General features: G+C 42.3%; 1 protein-coding gene across 2 annotated transcripts in view; it reads left to right on the forward strand.

Moving 5' to 3' along the window:
* Window positions 1–11,244, forward strand: part of LOC119649974 (trypsin-like) — a 29,888-nt gene extending 18,644 nt beyond the window's left edge. The window contains exons 3-6 of one of the 2 annotated variants that reach the window (XM_038052413.1): window positions 1,168–1,278; window positions 1,424–1,567; window positions 10,524–10,678; window positions 10,742–11,244. In XM_038052413.1, coding sequence (XP_037908341.1) covers window positions 1,168–1,278; window positions 1,424–1,567; window positions 10,524–10,678; window positions 10,742–10,850 — 519 coding nt within the window. In that variant the 3' untranslated portion in view covers window positions 10,851–11,244. The remainder of the gene's footprint in view (window positions 1–1,167; window positions 1,279–1,423; window positions 1,568–10,523; window positions 10,679–10,741) is intronic. The other variant, XM_038052412.1, reaches the window with a different exon arrangement.
* Window positions 11,245–13,196: the final 1,952 nt, after the last annotated feature.

The following is a 13,196-nucleotide window of genomic DNA, read 5'->3' on the forward strand; positions in this document are numbered from 1 at the left end:
TATCTACGAACATTGTTTATTATAACCTTGTAGGCAGTGCCTTTGGGGTTCGTATTTGTCTGAAGGCACAGCTGCTTATAGCAATTCGACTTACTTTCCCGTAGACCCTTCTTAAGGCTACTTCGATAATCCCGTTATTCTTTCTCCGACTGCTGATGTTCTAACTTCCCGCTTGCCATTTGGCAAAGCCTCCTCTTAGTAGACCAACCAGCTATCCTTGTTTTTCCAATTGTGTTGCTCACTTGATCGTCGCCTCCTCCATTTCGGATGTTTAGAAAGATGAGCCTGGTGGTAAGTGTGGATGTAGTCTTCACTCAACTGCCAGAGCATCCTTTTCGTCAACGAGGTAGATAGTCAGATCGGCAATTGAGTTAGCTCTCTGCCAAGGAGGGGGGGGCACGCATCCAACTTTGGCTAGTACTATGTCTCCTCGAAGGTTTCCAGCAGGATCTGGCCCATGGTGTTCGTCACTCGACTTCCCCAGTCCAAGCCCTACACGTGGAAATCGCCACCAATGATTTTGGGGCTGTGGTCAGTAGTATCCAAGACCATATTGCATTAGGAAGAGTGTAACAGCTGTACATATGTACTTCTTTGACTTTTGAACCTTCAAAACTGGCTCCGGGAAATGCCATTGTTTCTTAAATGGCTTGCCATCTGTATTCCCATATCGCCGTGTTTCCAAATAAGTATATCGCGGACGTAGCACTACCGTAATTTTGGTAAGGCTCCCAAATTACTGCCAAGTCCACATTCGAATGTCCATATCTCGAATCTTTTGCCAGAGCAAGTTTTGAGCTGCCTCGAAGTGCTTTGAGGTTGATTTGTATCAACTTTGAGAAATCCATCTTCAGTTGCAGATTCAATATGTATATGTATTCAATATCTACGTATGTAATTTCCAAAGCGCAGATTAGTTTGCTAGTAGCAAAGTATTTCCCCCACATCTTGATTTGTTACCGCAAAACTAACTAACTACAGGGAAATTCTATGGGGTGGGGGTTCAGTGTGCTACTGACGGGGACTCTCTATCTTAGATACTTATCGAATTCATGTTGGCTTACCCCTTACACTCTAAAATAAGTGGATTCTCTGTTACGAACTTCTCCAAACTTTGTTAGTTTATCCTTGGTTGCTTTATCTAAATCTTACCCTTCCTTATTTCAGTTAGTACAACCGGTCATTGAGAGTAAAAATTTTCGACCGATTGCACTTGCAAGAACGAGACCATATCCTGGGACAAAGTGTCAAGTAGCTGGATGGGGACTCTTATCGGAGGTATGACCGGCTTTTAAGGTATTTTGGATTATTAAAATCCTTCTTCAATGTTTATCGTTAACATTAACTGGATTTTAGTCCAGCAACAGACTTTACATGCACATATATCATGCATTAGGAACTAACCCTTCTCTTTTCTTTGTAGCATAGTCACCAAGGAAGCCCCCTCCTTATGTACGCTAATATATACATCACAGATTTTGAAGAGTGTTCAACTATGCCGATGTACATTGACAATGAAACAATGGTTTGCGCGGGTGTGCCAAGTGGCGGTGTTGATTCTTGTACGGTAAGTTTTTTTTGGGAACTGATTGAAAATTGCGTTATCATACTTTTGTAACCCTTTTACTTTCGTTTTTATTAACATTCTTTAATCTGATCCTCCCCACTCGAGCCGTTCGTGACTTTTTGATCCTTTGTGGAATAATGCGTTCACAAAAATAACTTGGGGAGAGATAGTATGCAAGAGTGGCATGCGTTATTGATTAAAAGTAGACCAGCAGATCAACTCTAATATTATCCAGAATATTGTAAGCCAGGCATATAGACAAATACTGTTCTGATTCTTGCTGAACCAGACGACCTACTTAACTGTGGCAACCGGGTATCGAATGAGATCACATTCTCGGATCACAGGCACATTTATTTTTTAATGGGAATGAGGTCCCTAACTCTTCTGTTTTAAAATTAGTGCAAGGTAGATTAGATGGTGAGAAAACTAGTACTTAGGATCTGAGTCTTTTCAGCACTTCAAAGAAAATACCATAATGGAATTTGGATTTGCTGAAGGAGAAGATAACAGCAAGAGAACTTCTCGAAAGAGCTTTGATACTTTATTCAATTATACTCTGAAATTGGTACAAAGGGCTTCTCCAACCGCTCAAGGAGATAATGGGCTTTTTGGCAAATAGTCCAATTTTATAGGAGATTTTCGAGGGTAAAGTCAATTTCAGTTAAAAGATATGTGTACTTTCCAAATTTTACAACTCAGCCAACCGCCACATACTTGCCTCTACCCAATTAATTATCTGATGGCTTCCAAATCCATCTACTCGCATTCCATTCGATGCAATTATCTTTCAAAATGAAGTTTTAGGCTTGCATCCTTATACCGAGGTCATTCTCATCAGGCGAGACTTATCTGATTATTTGGTTCCTCTCAGATGGCCCGTGAGCACCATGTCGTAGAATACATAGGTGGCTGAGACCAGTAGTTTCTAGAAGACCGTAAAGTTTAAGTATGTTCAAACTAATGAGATTCCCAGGGAAGCTAGCACTCGCATTTGGCTTCTGAAACTCGAATGTGGTTTTCCAATCCTACTATCGCCGTGGATGACTTGATAGTGTTAAAGGCAAGAGGACCCGAAAGAACATTCATGAAATGTTTCATTGCATCACTTGAGATCGTCGATGAGGCCATTGACAGTATTGACCTGCACTCTAAGCCAGTTTAGCCGACCAGAACCTCAAGCTAGCCATGCTCGTAAAGTTGTTCGAAGCGTGCATGTCTAAGGAAATATTTCCTCCATCATGAAAGCGCCTAAGGTTGGTAAACCTCTGGGTGAACCATATTCCTGTTGACGCAGATGTCTTTGATAACTTTAGGGATTAGGTTGTTGCAAATGAAATGACCGTTTTGGTACTAAAATTTGAAACGACTGTAAAGCTTACAAAACTTTATTTATTTAATCAAAATAGGAGCCAGTCGATTCAAAACACTTCTCCCAGCGAGATTCAAGAGCATGTATGCCAGTTCGTAGAAGTCCAACTGTCGGGTGTTGATAAATTCGTCGAAGGCAATTTTGACAGCCTCTTCGTTCTTAAACTGTTTTTCCGCCAAAGAATGATTCAAATGCTTAAAAAAGTGGTAGTCGGTTGGCGAAAGGTCCGGTGAGTACGGTGGATGAGGCAGAGTCTCATATTGCAATTCGTTCAACTTTTGAACCGTTGTTCTGGATTCATGAGGTCGTGCATTGTCGTGAAGGAGTATCACACCATCTCCGTTGACCAATCTCGGCCGTTGAATACTCAATTTTTGGTACGTTTCCTCGAATTTGGCACAGTATTTCTGTGCATTTATCGTTTCTCCAGGTGTCAAGAAAGAATAGTGGATAACTCCAGCTGTAGACCACCAAGTAGTCACCCTTACCTTCTTCGGATGGAGCCTCGGTTTCGGCATATGCTTCGGTGGCTCATCAGTATCTAGTCATTGTGCTGATCGGTGACGATTGTCGTATAATATCCACTTTTCATCACATGTCACTATTCTGTGCAAAAAGGGATCGCTTCTGTTGCGGGAGAGTCAAGAACTGCAAATTTCCCTTGGGTTGCGCCATGTTTTGCACCATAAGGGCTTGCGGAACCCATTTGTCGAGCTTTTTCACCTTTCCAAATTGTTGCAAGTGCCGGGAAACTGTCTCTCAAAGACTGACGTGTGTCGGATTCGACTAGCAAATGCAGCTCGTCGTTCTCAATCGATCGTCCTGGATCTCCACGTGGCTCACTTTGAAGGTTTACGTCGCCTGACCGGAATTTTTCGAACCACTACCGTGTGGTTCGTTCGCTTACCGCATCAGCTACAAATGCGCTGTTAATGTTCTTGGTCGCCTCCGCTGCTTTATGACCGAGTTTGAACTCATACAGAAAAAGTACACGTTCTTGGCTCTTTTCCATCCTTTTTAAGGTTTTGTGTGAAACAAAACCTTATTAGAATCGAGACGGTGTCTGTCTGTCCGTCTGCCTGTCTGTCTGTCTGTCTGTCACACCCGATTTATTCGGAAACGGCTAGACCGATTGTCACGAAAATTGGTGGGAGTATGTAATCTGGTGTTCCCTTTACATGTAGTAAATGGCGCCATCTTGTATTACGTCTAAGGGGGGGCTCCCCATACATGTGAATGGAGGGTGCAAATTTTTTTTTCAAAGAATGTTGCCATGTGGGGTATCAAATGAAAGGTCTCAATTAGTACTTTTCGAAACTGATTTCATATTTGATATTGTATGTGAAACATAGGGGAGTGAGGGCTGAAAAAATGACCCCCGAAAAGTGTAACAGGTCTCGTTCTTAGAACCTATCTAGCCGAAAAATCTGAAAAAAAATCACAGTAGTGCATCTCTACGAAATCTAGGCCTCAAAATATATCCGGTTCCGATATCTGCACAAATAAAGATAATAATAGTATATTTCCACATTTTAGAAATTTATCCAGCAACCCCCCTTATGTTCATCCCAAAAGTACAAAATTTGGCATGCGTATAATGAAGAACATAATGCACAAGCTAGCCAAGTTTAAAGAAAATCCAACTATTATTAACAAAGTTATAGGGAGTAAAACTTTACCATTTTTTGTGAATTTCGTGCACTCTTCAACCTGCATGACGTCATCATCACATGTCAATTCGTCAATACCAGAACCAAATGAGTTCTTGTGAATGGGTGGCCAAGAATTATTTTCTTTTAGTTTTTTAGTCATTTGTATATGAATATCAGTTGTGTATGTAGGTATATAGTACATGCGTGCTAATGAACTTTGCGGGTAGTGCCTATTCAGATAGATATAAGAAGTAAATCGGAAATATGGGTACGATCAATTTATATACGTGCATATATGTGTACAGTATTCGGAAATAGGCAGTTTGTTTGTTTAGGGTGAGCGTAATATCTATGGCTGTAATATGTACGTATGTCTCGTAGTTTGGGAAAATATGAAGGATTATGTTGGATTTGTAGCTATATACGGATAGAAAAATATGCGTTGAAATTTCTTACATAAGATGAACACAAAACCTTTATACTCGAAGCGCGAGCTTCCGGTATTCCGACTTGTTTCCTTTTTATTCACTGTTATCGCAACGATGGTCAAAATTGAAATGACTCCTTGATTAAATGTAGGAGTATTCATACTTCATTATCCGAAATCAACAGCGCCAACTGTTGGTGGTTTGATGCAGCAAAATCGCAACTAACTTCACTTGATTGCCAAATCGGCCATTTCATATGCAACAACCTAAGAAAATGGTAGTGTCCGTAATTAACAATAGATTACTCCCAGTTGTTGAAGGTCAAGGAGGTCTTTGGGATCAGCAGTATGGGTTTCACAAAATTAAATTAACCATTCCAGCTATCAATTTCGTTACTGGCTTAGCAGAAAATGCAATTCATGAAAAGGGACGTGAGAAATGCTTTTAAAGTGGTCAATCGGAATTGTGTGCCGGGATATCTGAGTGGCTAGAGCACAAGGCTATCGTACGGAAGGTCGTGGTTCACCTCACACTAGTGGCATTGAGCACTCTGCTATGACACCGATGAATTATCAAAGGAATAAGTTGTTTTCGCGGGTATCCATAGGGCTTCGCATTAGTCCCACTCCCGTGGAGCATCATATAGGTACAATGACATTCTTAATTTTCTAGTTCCAGAAGGGGGCATGCTGGTGGTTTCCGCATACGGCATAGCTTTGGTTGATCGAAAGACATCTCGAATAAGTCATCACCTTGACACCGAAATCATCCAATGTCACCTTATTGGATCTACTCGCATTTAATTCCAGCATTACCTTGCTTTTTTATATTTTCTTATAAAAGAACGAAAAAAGAGGAAGTAAGTTCATTCCCAAGTGGTCCGGTCCGCCGCCAAGTGGGTGCGGACTCAGGACTTCCAGCATCCTCAACAGAAAACGGTACATATTGTTGTCCAAATGCTTTAATTTCAATTCGGTTTTTACCTTGCCACAAATATTGAAGGTAAGGTAATTATTATTTCCGGATAGATCTTCCTCCTCTCTTTTTTCCCCTTTCTATTGTCCTGGCCCATATATTAGCTATTTATCTATTCCATGCCTTCGATTCTCACACCAGTGCAGAGTCTAAGGTCATAGACAAGACACTACCTGCTTTGCGGGTATTTTTGCTGGTTCCCTTTCTTGGATGGAATAGGCCTTTGTTACGGTAGTTTGCTGGAATCTCAAGGGCTCACTTAAATCGTCCTGTTTGAACGCTTTCCTCCCTTTCTTATTTTAACGAAGCATGCTTTACATTTCCAACTTGAATTTGTTAATTGAAATATGGCCAATTTTCTCCTTCAGTGTCCCTCCCGTTCTTTATTGAGGACATTTAGTATTTTACCTAACACCTCTAGAGTGGCCTTTTTTTCATCATTTCAGAAGGAGAACTCTTATGTCTTTTCTAATGGACCTTACTTCTTAAACTACCACGTGGAGTAAATCGGCTTGATGGTGTCGGCCATATTTAGCCAACTCGATTGAGAAGAGAAAATCCCCTGCATATCGTATTCAACCACCCTTCTTCTTCAAACATCAGACGAAGGCGCCTTGGTAAGATTTTCTTCAAATCTGTGCACTCTCTGCATCAGGAAACAGTTCTCAAATCTGAAAATCTGCGAACGCTACTTAGCTCCGCCCCCACTGAATAGGCGGTTTTAAAGGTGAGTATTGTACTATTAACACCATGAATGTTTTAAACAGTCTCTCAACCCAAACTGACCTTCTTTTTATAAGGAAGTCGAAATCTTCACGGGCGAAGACACGCTAGTGTGTGGGACACACACACTTAAACCGTGCTCGAATAACTTAACTACTCCGCGGAACGACCAGTTCACTACATAACGGAGCCGAATTAGCTTACTTTAGTTTGCTCTCCTTTCTTCTATACGTGGCTTCCGTTTGCTCTGGATAGATATGATCATAGAGGTGATCGCATTCCAATCCTCGTAACATGCACCTTATTTTTTGGCTCTGGCGCCTGTCCTAGAGTTTTTCCTAGTGTCCCCTTTTTTCCACGAATGGTGAACAGTGAATGTGCTCTGGCTCCTGCGATATGTCTTCGTCGTTTGGACAATTGGGTATGGCATCCTGTTTAAACCTGTACACGCGATGTCCTCCATACCTCGGGAGAAACTGTTATAATTGAGGGATGAGCTTGCGTGTCCAACGAACCTTTCCTGAGCATTTGCAATGCTCTTGCCATCTATGCATCGATATTTCCCCTTCGGCATCTGCGATAAAGGAAAGATTGCGTCCGTGATAATGAAGAGATTGTGATGTGTTCGCCACCTCATATCTCTCCCAATCGGCATCACCGATATTATGAATGTTGATCATATGAAATAGTCCTGAATGCAGAGCATATCGTTAGGGCTGTTCATCTACAGAGTGCCCATAGTTTATTAGCATTAAATGAGATTTGCAATTCCTTTCTTCAAAGGGCTGTTGCACAAAGCAAGCTCAAGTTCAACACTCTAGCTAGCTGTAAGCATCCTTTGAGGTTAACATGGTTCTGCCTCGTTCGTAGGTCTGTAGGATGATAGCTCGTTTAGAGGTTTACCAGTATAAGGCAGCAGTTCCTACTCCTGCACTTCCAACGTTCAGAAAATATCGTCCTGGATATGGACGCTTCAAAAAACTCAGCGAACATCTCCGCTCGAGATTTCGGCCGTGTTCGGTGTGCTGCCCATGCCCGGGGCTTTGGTGCTTCCCCAGGTCTTGCACAGCTCATCTCTGGTGGCTGCCGGAATTGAGGACACATTCAGAGATCGTTGGAAGGTGTCAGGGTCCTTCTCTTGCGGGGAGAAATAATCCCTGGATGATTTTTAACAAGAGGAAAGAGTATATGACCTGCCTCTAAATTGTCTCATCATGATTCTACAGGCGCTCCCAGACGTGTTTACGTTTGCGTCCGAGCTGAACTCCGTAAAATCTTTCCCTTTTTCGCGAGCTTGATGGTTGTACAGGTTTTCTTACAGGCGTGCTATTCTTGCCCCTGATCGGTCCAACTGTCCTTAGAGCTGCTCGTCCGGCTCAGTAAGAGGTTGATCGAAGGCTAGCTAGTTTTATATTCTGCCAGTGGTTGGGCTTTATACTGAAGAATGAGCATCTCCAATCCATGAATGTGCCACATGGTTTGGGGACGCATTGCGTCACACGGATAACTATTTATGTTGCGGTGCTGCTATTAGGTCGATTGAACTACACCTCTATGACGGTCTGCACATCCAAAGCTTTTACAGACCAACCTGAAGTCTTTTTCAGTTCGGAGCATGCTGGTGCGCTGCCTTGCGGCTCTTCTCATAATTAAGAAAAGATGGTGATAATGATCGCTGGCACACCACGACATACCGCCCTTCGTTGTTGGGCTAACAGAGGCTAGGTCAACGATTGGGGAGGACTCCCCTTTCCGAAAGCTGTTTACATCACTTTTGTTGGCCCTAATTATATACAACTGCATAAAGTTTTCTAAAAGGCTGTGCCTAACCGCACTTCCTTATTTGCTACCCTACTCGAAGGCTCAAGCGTTGAAGTTACCGGCAATCACCTTTGGACTACGTCCCCTTGCGTCGAAAACAAGATTGTCTAGCATTTCTTCGAATTTACACAGTGCTAGGCATGGTGGGGGTAGCAGCTGTACACAAATATATCACTTATTTCCTCCCCACAAAAATGATTGGCTGCCTGCCTCACCATACATCGTATGGCCTATATGCCACCGTGATGGTTTCTGTATGGTCTGCTTATGATGGAAATTTCCATCTTAGATTCCTAGTTGGTCTGCATAAGTAAATTCTGAGCGATACTACAATGATTGAGGGTTATTTGAATAAACCTGTGCTGCTGCTCTATGAGTTCCAACGGAGTTACTCCTTTTAAGTGCTTCTTCACTTCTGGCATGTATTGACCTTTCCTGCACTTTGTCATTTACGGTTTTTAGCATTGGCTGAGATCTAAAGTTAACGAGCTTCTCTGGGTCCTTTTCCTGGTATGGGAGTACTCCCGACAGTCGGCCCTCTTGAACAAATGTGATGGATGTTATTACCGTTTTCGCCGTTCAGCGGTCTGTTGTCTCTGTAAGGTGGTACTACCTTTGAATACTTCTTTTAGCATTAGATGTCCTCTACTGAGGTTCTGCAGTCAAGGGGTGTGACCGGGACCCCACTTGCTCACTTTTGAAAGCCCCGGTGCTGAGGTCCTGAACCCCTGCATCTTAAATTTATTACTTCCCTTGTTTTCCAGGGTGGATTTATGTTCTGGGTATCCTTCCCATAGCTATTGTGCTCCACACACCAGAGGAATAAATACTTGCCCATGCAGTGTCTGAAAAGAAAGTGCTTGGACACGTATTTATACGTCCATAGCTATGTCCCTATTCATTATCTGAGGTCGCACACGATGGGAGATCTGACAACTCCTTAGAGGTCTGTTGCACATTTCTCAGAAACGTTTGGAAGCTTGGAATTGCGAACGCCCTATATTGAGTTTAAGGGGGGAGGTCCATGCAAAAGGTTGATGTATGCATTGTTTTTACTGAATTAAGTCTCGGGGGAATATCAGTCTCGATTATTACTTTCCAAGGTTGGACTGATTTTTGACATTTGATGCAAGAAGGAGGAGGGCGGTGGAAGCAGGAACTAGAAAATGATCTTTTTTTCTACGGACCTGTTCTCAGAAACTACTTTGCATGCCGATATACGAGTATATTTAAGCCCTTGATTTCTCCGCCAACAACCCATGGTCTTGTAAGATATGTATACAACAATAAATCATTGATGATTGTGAGAAATAACTCAGGGTTTACTTTATGCGTTTGCTTTGTTTTGTACTTCAGGTTCTTAATTTTGTCAGGGTTGGCTGTCATGTCCCTTATTTTACAGGGAAAAATAAACTCCTCGTTGTCGAGACACGGCTAGTTAAAAGTTGGTGCCGACTGGTACCCAGAGTTTACTGTTCAAGGCCACAATTTAACCCTTGTGACCATTCAGCCCTCGGCACGGTAGTCATACCTTGGCTTGATTAGTCCTTAGTGTTAGGTCTTCTGGTTCGCTAAATGATCTTCTTTACTGACCTCCGTCACCACGACGAGGCAGATAATTCTCGAAGAGGAATTTAGTTGCAGGCATGGTTCCTCGTTGTCCTTTTTCTTGTCCCTACAGCGAAGCAAATTTGTCACTGTTGGGCTGGGTAATCTTTAACATTTGAGTCTTATTTTTAGTGCAGATTACCATGGAAGGTAGCAATACTTCAGAGCATATTTGAAATCATATTAAAATGAGAAATTCTGTATTGTTTTTCATTAAGAAAAGTCTGCTAGTTGGGGGCTATGAGAACTAGACAGTGGTTGTGGTAGATAAATAGCGTGTCAGGGTCGAAGCTAGGAGGTAAAAGCTGGGTTCAGTACATTGCACTAACAGCTCTAAAATAGCACACCTCCATTTAATTTATTTTCTGTATTCTCAGGGAGATTCTGGTGGTCCTCTTATTTGTGACAATAAACTTGCGGGCATTGTATCGTTTGGAATCGGGTGTGCAAGAAAGGGTACGTATGGTGTTTATTCCGACGTTGCTTCTGGCTTGAAATGGATTCTACGACACTCAGGAAGACGGGGCTTGAGGTAATTTGTGAAAAGATAAATTGGAAGGAAACACTTTTGATAACAATTGGTTTGCTTCTGCAGGAAACTCAAATCCAATGCAAACACTGAAATTAATATGAAAGGAACCATGGAGATTAGCTTAAAATTTGCGGCAGCTCTTAATATGTTTCATCACTATAGTCTACGTTAAGATAATGCACCTGTTTAGAATACCCCATAGCTACAGTATCTTGTATTAGATGGTTCGTAAGTGCTGTAAGCCAGTCATGGATAAGCCATTCAATTAATAATTTGGTACTCGATATGGCGGTTGAAGTCAATACCAGATAGTACGCTGGGAAGTGTTGGATATTAAGCTTTTAAATTAATTTTCAACTTCGATTTATTGTTATTTAACAAAGACACTGTTTTCCAAAACAATTACTAGAACACAAAAACGTCATCACATCAGGGTATTACCGGTAACTAATTTAAAAACTGATTTGAAAGCGGACATGTGAAGAGATTCAAAATATTTTTAAACTTATTTTTTTGTTTGTTTTAATATGTATTTCCCTTTTTATTTCGAGAAAAAAAAAGAAATTGAGAAAGAACTAAGAACTTTTTTTCAACTGATCTTGTTGTTAGGAAGTTCTGAACTGCGTTCATTTTTTGCAGGATATGTCACGTATTGTTGCCAAATATAAGAAGATTGCATCTTATCAAAAGAAAGTCAATTACGCCGAGACAAGTTAGAAAATATTAACTAATAGGAATACCGGAGACTGGGCGCCTCGTGCTCATTTGATGTCAGGAGTTTTTTATGCACGTTTTTCAATTCACACATAGCTAACACTATAAAGCATTTCTTCATATATTTCGCGGAAAGCGGTCCACAAACATACGTGGGCCTCTCCAGACGGGACCACTTTCAACCAAATTGATCACGTGTTGATCAAACGCCGGCACCTCTCTGCCTTGGTGAATGTCATAGGGGGGCCAATATAGACTCGGACTGCTCCTAGCGCGAATAATAACACCGGAGAGAATCCCTTCTGTTAATCAAGTGAGAGTTAACACTGAAGCTATCCACAACACAGCCCCCCGCGACACCTATAAAAGGGAAATGGATGCCACAATAACCGCAGTCAACAGAGATCCTGGAGATGAAGCATCAACAAATGATCTTCACAACCACCTGAAGAACGTTATCATTGCTACGGCCACAAAGATACTTGGCCCCAGCCGCAAAAAAGTCGGAACGGCTGGTTTGACGATGAATGTAAGCTAGCAACGGAACGGAGGAATTCTGCATACCGAGTAATGTTGCAGTCTCAAAGAACGCGGGCAGACGCAGAGACTTATTACGAACTCCGTCGAGCGGAGAAGCGACTTCACAGATGGGAAAAGGAAGCCTGGGAGAACCAACAAGTCTGTGAACTCGAAAAGTACAGGGAGCAACCGCACCAGGCGCGCAAGTTTTACCAACAAGTCAGCAGGATGAAGCCTTATACACCTTGATCTTCATCCTGCCGAGACAAAGAGCGAAATATGATTTCCGACAGAATGAGCATATTGGAGCGATGGGTTGAGTACTTTGATGAGCTACTGAACAACCAGAACATCGGCGAGTTGGTGGTCCCGCCAACTGAAGACGATGGGCAAATACTACCACCATCAAGTATAGGAGAAACAGTCCGTGCAATTCATCGACTTAAAAATCATAAGTCGCCAGGAGCCGATGAATTACAGCCTAATTAGTTAAATATGGAGGCGACCAATTACACCAGGTGGGTCATCAACTGATGCCCAAGGTGTGGGACAGCGAGTCAATGCCCGACTATTGGGAAAGAGGCATTATCAGTTCTATACATAAAAAGTGGGATATCACACAGTGCAACAATTATAGAGGTATCACGTTGCTGAGTACCATCTATAAGATATTTTCTGCTATCTTGCTAAGCCGGATAGTCCTACACGCCCAGAACATCATTGGCCCATACCAAAGAAACTTTACTCCAGGCAAATCAGCAACAGATCAGATTTCCTCTGTCCGGCAAGCGATGGAAAAACTGCTGGAATATGGACAACAGTTGCACCATCTATTCATCGACTTTAAAGCCGCCTATGATAGCATAGCCAGGATAAAACTGTACACTGCCATGAGGGAATTCGGTATCCCGACGAAATTAAGAAAACTGACTAGGCTGACCCTGACCAATGTGCGAGGCCAGATAGAAGCAGCAGGATCACTCTCAAGACCATTCGACATCAACAACGATCTACGACATGGGGATGCCCTATCATACGTCCCCTTTAACCTGGCCCTCGAGAAAGTGATCCGTGATTCTGAGATAAATGCAAGAGGTACGATTTTCTTTAAGTCCACCTAACTACTGGCCTATGCTGACGATATCGACATCATGGGAAGAACCACCCGAAGCGTACAAACTACCTTCATCCAGATTGAAGAGGTGGCGCGAGATCTTGGGCAGCACATCAATGAAGGCAAGACAAAATATATGGTGGCAACGTCAGCATCGAAGACGAATCAACC

This window comes from Hermetia illucens, chromosome 2 (assembly GCF_905115235.1).
Source record: "Hermetia illucens chromosome 2, iHerIll2.2.curated.20191125, whole genome shotgun sequence".
Taxonomy (NCBI): Eukaryota; Metazoa; Arthropoda; class Insecta; order Diptera; family Stratiomyidae; genus Hermetia; species Hermetia illucens.